General features: G+C 37.7%; 1 protein-coding gene across 1 annotated transcript; it reads left to right on the top strand.

Annotated features, from left to right (window-relative positions):
* The first annotated feature begins 2,785 nt into the window (after positions 1 to 2,785).
* Positions 2,786 to 7,009, top strand: LOC102687170 (transmembrane protein 74). The gene is made up of 2 exons (XM_015356838.2): positions 2,786 to 2,942; positions 3,714 to 7,009. Exon 2 carries the CDS (start codon positions 3,758 to 3,760, stop codon positions 4,619 to 4,621), a length of 864 nt encoding a protein of 287 aa, XP_015212324.2. The 5' UTR covers positions 2,786 to 2,942; positions 3,714 to 3,757; the 3' UTR covers positions 4,622 to 7,009.
* The last annotated feature ends 203 nt before the right edge of the window (positions 7,010 to 7,212 follow it).

Raw genomic sequence — 7,212 nt, 5'->3', positions numbered from 1 at the left:
CTTCAAATAATTGGCATTTTCAAATCATAATATTATTCTTTGAAAAATGACTGCACAATTATATTAACTGTGTGTGTATATATATATCATTGGAACAACATGTGAGTAGCTCAGGCAGTGTTTGATATTTCTTAGTATTGCAATTTATGCCATATAGTGTATCTCATAGAGACACAGGTTTCCCATTAAGAAATATGGCCACCAAAATGATCCATCACCTCATAACGAAGAGTTAGTAACCAAGTTCATTTTTCGTGCACTACAAAGAAAAGTACTTTGCAAATACAGTACAAACAGACTGTATGCTGTACGTACAGTATATGGTTTTAGTATGTACTGTACGTGCACTGACAGGGCAAATGAAGATAGAACATAGCTGTTAAGAGACAGATTCTGGAATCTAAGGAACAAACTACCAATGAGAGTTGACTGAGCTGATCCAACTCTTGCAATGAAGTTAAATTGCTAGGCTGTGATAAAAATGTTGAGAAGCTACCTCAGTGTTGGAGCAAGGACACGTTTTCAGGTGACCTACTGTAAAGGAGATCACTCATCTCTGATTTTCCTTTGACTTCCTTCAAAAGATGGGTATCTATAGAGTGCTCCATGAAGCTTCAGCACCTAATGCTACTCATCTTGTACAGGGATGTCTCCTAGGTAGAGTTACATTATGAGTCTTGTGGAAATAGCTGCTGTCTGTCTTGAGATGTTCTCAAATCCCCAGAGAAAACCATCACTGCAATTTGCCACAAGCAGGCAGATCAAAGATACAATATGGTTTAATCCTGGAACCCATCTCTTCTAGCTTTCATTTCAATCTTTACTTAGGCGAATCAAATGCTTTAATTAATTTGCTTGCTTTTAATTAGTCCTTTTTTTCTACATTTTATAATTAAAAGATCTTGACAAGATTATAAAAGTAAGAAGTTCCATCCCATTTCCCTTGAAGCTGTAGGCTTCAGAAAACCCTTTTTTATGTACCTTTATATTATCACACATGCAACGCTTTTATAAACTAATAGAGTACAACACACTTAACATCAACTCAACAGACTGTTGAATGATGTTTGCATAGTTTGGTTTCTGAATCAAGGAGAACTAACAGTAGCACACACATATGGAGTAGTGCACAAAATTAAGATTGTTTTTGTAGTATCCCCTTTACAAAAGTAGTATTTGAAGTCTTCTTTTGAAATCTTCAGTTGAAATTGCTTGCATTACTAACCGAAACATACATAATCGAAAAACACACGAAGAAGGCTCCACAGCAGAGACGCTATGCTTTTCTTTTTCCTTTCAGCATGGAATAAACTTTTACCTGTTCCGTAGATACACAGTCAACGAAGAAGTAATTGAAAGTCTAGATGTATTCTAAACCTTTTTTTCCTAAACAAACCAACTCGGCTGACATTTCACAGAACTATTCACCTTACAGAAAGGATTAAAGATGGGTTCAATCCCTGGGTTGCTATCTGCGTGGAGTTTGTATATTTGAATGGATTTCCTCTGGGTGCTCCAGTTTCCTCCCACAGCCCAAAGATATACAGTACTGGAGGTTAATTGGTTTCTGGGAAAAGTGTGTGTGTGTGCCCTATAATGGACTGGCATCCTGGTACCCTGCATTGTGCCTAGTTCCTACTGGGACAGAATCCAGCTTTCCCACAATATTCTGAGTTGGATAAGGTGGTTAGAAAAAGGATTGATGGACAAAAGCATGAGAGGGCTGGTTTACAGCACAGATGTACTGTATAGTTAAACCGAAGCTGCATTATGAACTAAGACGGGTAACCAAAGTCACCTGAAACAGTACAATTAGGTAAATTAGGTCAAAACTGTGTTACAAAAAACACTTGGCATTGTGACTGATGATTTGGTTTGGAGGCATTATAATTCATGTTTCACATTCTGTCAGGTTTAAAATATCTTATTCTTCAGTTTGATTATTTGCATAACAACTGTAAAATTGACATTTAACATTTTGATTTTAAACATTTATAATCCTCTAAATATTATGGACCTATAAATATGTATCCAATGCTCATTTAACAGTAAGCTGAATGTGAAGTACACAAAGGCTTTATTGACCCAATTTCCTTTAAATGGCTTTCAAAGTTATTTAACAGATAACTGAACAGTATTGTAGTACTGTTGAGTACTATTGAGCATGATTAGTAATGTAACATTTGCCACTCAGAACAGTAATGCCTTCTGCTGACATACAGACCCAGATTCCCATCTATAAAAAAAGTAGAAAAAATATTTTAAAATTTGAATGAAAGAAAAAAATCATATGAATGCAGAAAACGTTTGAGCAGAAAAGTTAACAAAAATCGTCTTTTAACTTGTCATTGAAGCTACATTGAAAAGGCCGGTCTAAAAGAGCGTAAAGGGTGACTTGTTTCTCTGACTTCAGATACAGAGCAGGCAAATTTTGAAGGTGCTGTTTGTGATGTGCATGAGGTGGGGGAAAAAAAAGACTACTTCTCTTTCTGCAGTGCAAGGCAACACCAATTCTGAAGCGAGAAATTATCGTTGCATTTCTCCAGAAATCACTTAATGATTTTATTTAGCACATTATGGTTCACGCAGTGATGAGCGAAGCAGAAACTGAGTGTGAGAAAAATAGTGTGAAGTGAGGTTTCGGATTGGAATGGAAGACGGAAACGTTTCGTATATTCAACATGTGGTACATGTGTATATACTCTATTTGTAACCGCGACCATCGGGACTACGATTCCCACAATTCTTTTGATTTTTTTTTCCTTTACTGTACAGAATCCTGTGCTGGTCTGTAGCTCCCCAAGGGTATGTACAGAACTCAGTTCAGCACCACAGCGAGGCAGACAAAGCCTGGCGTGGGAGGGACTGGCAAAAACCTTTTCTTTTCAATCTCACAGGGAAGAACAGCCGGAGATGCCAGAGCGCAGAAATAATAAAAAAAGGTATTTAAATGAGTCTTACTTTATGCTACTGCAAAAATCGAACACGTTGATCTGCATGTTCCAATATATTATTTTTCCCCCCCAAATCCTTTTGTGATATTTTGAAATGCTCTTTATCAGTTATCTGCTCCTATTGTACAAACTATGAAAGGGTGATGTTTCAAACGACTTCTGTTTGATGCCTTTAAAACAGCAGGTTCAGAAAGTCTTATTTGAAATGATTATTTTTTCTTTTCTAAAATGTCGTGCCATAGATCATTGACTTGAGAGTAAGGATTTGCTTTGCTAACACATTTTCATCCCTTGGGCTATCGTGTTACCGTTGGAGACGTGCTCTACTCAAAACATTTTAAAGTAGCATTTCAATGTTCGTTTGGTCTTGTGTAGGCACAGTTTTGATTTTGCATGTCACATTTTTCTTGCGCCATAAGATTTATTGTTAGCCTTTAAAAGGCTTTAATAATAGAGACTACGTTTTAAAAGACTTAGGATTATCTGTCTTTATGCGGATTTCTTTCCTAATAGGATACTGATGACTAATCATCCCTTTTAATCGCCTTTTTATTTAGGGAAAATGTTAAGCTGCCATGTATGATACTTTTAGAGGAATTTTACTTAGCGTGGCTTTTTGAATTTGACTTTTAAGTTGCCGGTGCTTAAAAAAAGTGTGCTGGAAAAGTCGTCGCGTTGCTTTATTAATAATTGCTATAGTTCTTTTGGTATTTGATAGTATGTGACAGCTAATGTATATCTGTTTTAATGTGTTAATAGGTATCCTGGCTATGCCCTAACGTGCTGAAAAAAGAGACAATCAAATGGCTTCCCTGGAGCTTCTTTACATAGATAAAGATGGCAAGCAATCCGATCCTCCAAGCAGCGTTGATTGTGGTTTGAGTCCACTGCATATTCATAAGTCGAGCACTTCTGCTGGAAATGCAATTTCCAGAACACTTCAGTGCAATTCAGCTCAAAGGGCATCTGTCAGTGAAGGACAATGTAATTCAGCACCAAGGACAGTTCCCTTGAAAGGGGGGTTGTTTGGCAAACAGAATCCTCAGGGACTGCCAAAAGAGGCAAAGGTGTGCTGTGATGAGGAATTGGAAACATCCTTTACTTACATCGACGAAAATGTCAATCTCCAACGCGCCAGTCCTCAGCTGTCTGCTAAAAGCCCCTATGGACAGTCGACTCAAAGCCCCAGCAGTGAGAACCAGCAGGAGGCTTTGCAAGAACTGTCACAGATGTCGGAGGATGAAAGTTCCTCAGAGGCTCAGGGGAAATCGGTGGATTACGGCTTCATCAGCGCGGTTACGTTTCTCGTCAGCGGGATCACACTGGTGGTCATCTCCTACGCCATCCCGCGGGAGGTCAACGTGGACAAAGACAGTGTCTCAGCCCGGGAGATGGAGCGGCTGGAGAACGAAAGTGCGAGAATCGGTGCCCATTTAGACCGCTGTGTGATCGCCGGGCTGTGTCTCCTCACTCTGGGTGGAGTTGTGCTTTCCACGCTGCTCATGATCTCTATGTGGAAGGGAGAGATGTACAGGAGGAAGGCCTTCGCATATTCAAAGCAGTCAGCAAAATTGTATGGCTCAATTAATTTAAGAGCAGGAGCGAGTCCCACTGGAACTACAGCACACTTGTCTGTGTTGGAGGATGATGTGATAACCCTTAACTAAAAATACATATATTTTGACACAACAAAAATATCCAGTCTTATCAACAAAAGACATACATGCATATTGGTAGCTTGACTGATATTTTTCTCTTTCGGATATTCGATATAACTATCTTTGAACTTGAGATTTGAAAAACAGTGAAATATGCAAATATGATTGATAGTATAGATAGGGATCTTCTCTTTGGGGGGGAAAAAGCCATCTGATACAAATGCATATGAAGACATAAAGTCATCAATGAACAACCATTGCAAGACGATTGACAATTACATAGTTTATGCTTGTCTTTAAAACCAGTATTATTGACAGGAGTTGAGAAGACTTACTTAGGAGAACATACTGTAACATGCAGCTGTGTATCTGCATTGAAAAACATTAGTAATTGTTTTTTTTCACATGAAGACAAAATACTTCTGCTCAATATAATTATATTGATCCAAAAGCTGTTGTTTTGCTTTATTAATCTTATTTATATCCTTTTTAGTGTTTTGGTGGCACTTATGGTTATGACTTCATAGACTAGTGAAAAAGTTAGGTGAGTGAGTAACAAAATAAAAGGCAGATAGTGGCTTCACTCTCAGTTTAAAAGCCTGCTTGAGAATTATCATTATTCTTACATAATAATCATTATTCTTATGGTATAATAGTGTTTTAGGAGAGTTTTGTGTTCTATTTAAAAAACACGCCATCCAACCCTAGGCCTTAGTGTCTCATGATGTTCTTGGAAAGGCTGCATAATCCTGCTTAATTTGGCATATGTTCCTATATGTCTGTTTCATTTACAGTATTAAGCTGTGATTCTTCAAAAGAACAAACTATGGAGTAGAATTTGAATGTTTCTGAACTGTCAGATATCTGCTAGACCTGGGTTGTGCACTAGCACCCCACCTCATTCATCTGGGTGGTCTTAGGTGATGTTCAACAGGTGCCTTGAAGGGAAAAACATTCCTCTCGGCTCTATAGCTGACTGTTAAGCCTTCGTATATGGGCTACAGAGGTCCAAGTTGGCATTGTTAAAAATCAGAACACCATGAACAAGAAATGTTCAGAACAATCAAAGCCTTATGCTGAATAAAAAGGATAATGTGACTGTTAAAAGATTGAAATTATTATTGCTTCTCAAATATTAATATTTTCCACTTTCCAAGTGCAAGACCAAAGTCATATTTGTAGATCCTCCAAGCAGCAGTGATCTGTGCTATATATAAATATCATCCACCTCATAGTATTGTTTTTGTCTTGGACCTAACACAATTATAAGGACATGAACTGTACAGTATATGCTATTGGAGTTAATATGTTAATATGATCATTTCATTATCTAGCTCCCTGTAATGAGACACATTACCAGACACAAGATTAAATTACCTGCTTGCACAGAAGGTTGAACTCACAATATGACATTGCATTTTGGAATAAAATGAGAGTGTATTTATTAAAAATGAACTTGTTCACTCCTTTACCTTGGGTTTTCACAAAGTTAATACCAAGAAGAAGAAAAAAGTCATAGTATATCAAGACGGTATAATATCAAGAATAACATTATACATCTGAAGGCATTTCCTGTATAAATTGGAATCCCTGTTTCTGAATCGGTGTTCATTGTGCACATAAAAGAAACAAACTCCCATTACTTCAAAGTTCATATCCTTGAACCAACAATCATACTGCACAACTGGATTACGGGGAAAGGCTGGAAGATGCAAAGATGTTTTTCAGCAGCTTTCAGGATGTTGTGTTTTTTTCCTGCTGAGTTTTCTGAGGGGCTCAGATTAGAATCCCAAAAAACAATTGGCGCCATCTCAGCCGAGGGAGGGTAGGGAATGAGCAAGAGCTGTTGTAGAGCTGAGGCGTGGCTGGAGATCTATGAAACAAAACATCCATGATGGCAGAATGCCTAGATGGAGCTTTTGTTTCATCACTCCCCAACGTTTAATACTAAATACGTGTGCCTCATGAAAGGATTGCGGAGGAAAGCTTTAACTAGAAAAGACGTGGTCAGTTCCCTTGCCTTTTCATGCTGAATATCAGTAACTTGATCAAAAAAAGGAGTTAGTCAGCCAAATAATTCCATCTTAATTCACCTCGTATTCCCATTGGTTTATATGGGGTTTCATGGGCTACATGCAGTTTAAAATCTTAAACTGCAAGCCTTGTCTTTAGCAGGAATATGTCGGTCTTGAATCTCACGTGGTATCGTGAAATGTTTTGTTCCATAAACCAGTGATAAATGATTTCATCCTTTTTCTAAAGGAAACTTGGAATCTGAGATGTTCTTCAAATTGTACAAAGCTTTTTGTGTATTAATGTCATACAGCATTTACTAAGGCCTTATTTAAACTATTATGGTATCTGATTGCAAGCTATGCATAACTGCGGCAGAAAATAAATTGTTAATTTATACATGATGCTGGTGTGTCTGTCTTTTCCCAGATTAGATTGCCAATGCAATGCCAGGATATGCATCGTTAATTAGCTTTTTTTTGCAAAACCTGGATTAGTGCAGATTGGGGGTCAGATACTGTACATCCTTTCATACAGCATTTACTTACTTTGAAAGACATATGTAAAATGGCAGATATATATATATA

This window comes from Lepisosteus oculatus, chromosome 10, assembly GCF_040954835.1.
Source record: "Lepisosteus oculatus isolate fLepOcu1 chromosome 10, fLepOcu1.hap2, whole genome shotgun sequence".
NCBI classification, from domain to species: domain Eukaryota; kingdom Metazoa; phylum Chordata; class Actinopteri; order Semionotiformes; family Lepisosteidae; genus Lepisosteus; species Lepisosteus oculatus.
The sequence above is the reverse complement of the archived record's forward strand: the minus strand, read 5'-3'. Positions and strand labels throughout refer to the sequence as shown.

Excerpts from the sequence above, each read along its gene's own strand:
- LOC102687170 (XM_015356838.2), top strand. The coding sequence starts at position 3,758 with ATGGCTTCCCTGGAGCTTCTTTACATAGATAAAGATGGCAAGCAATCC.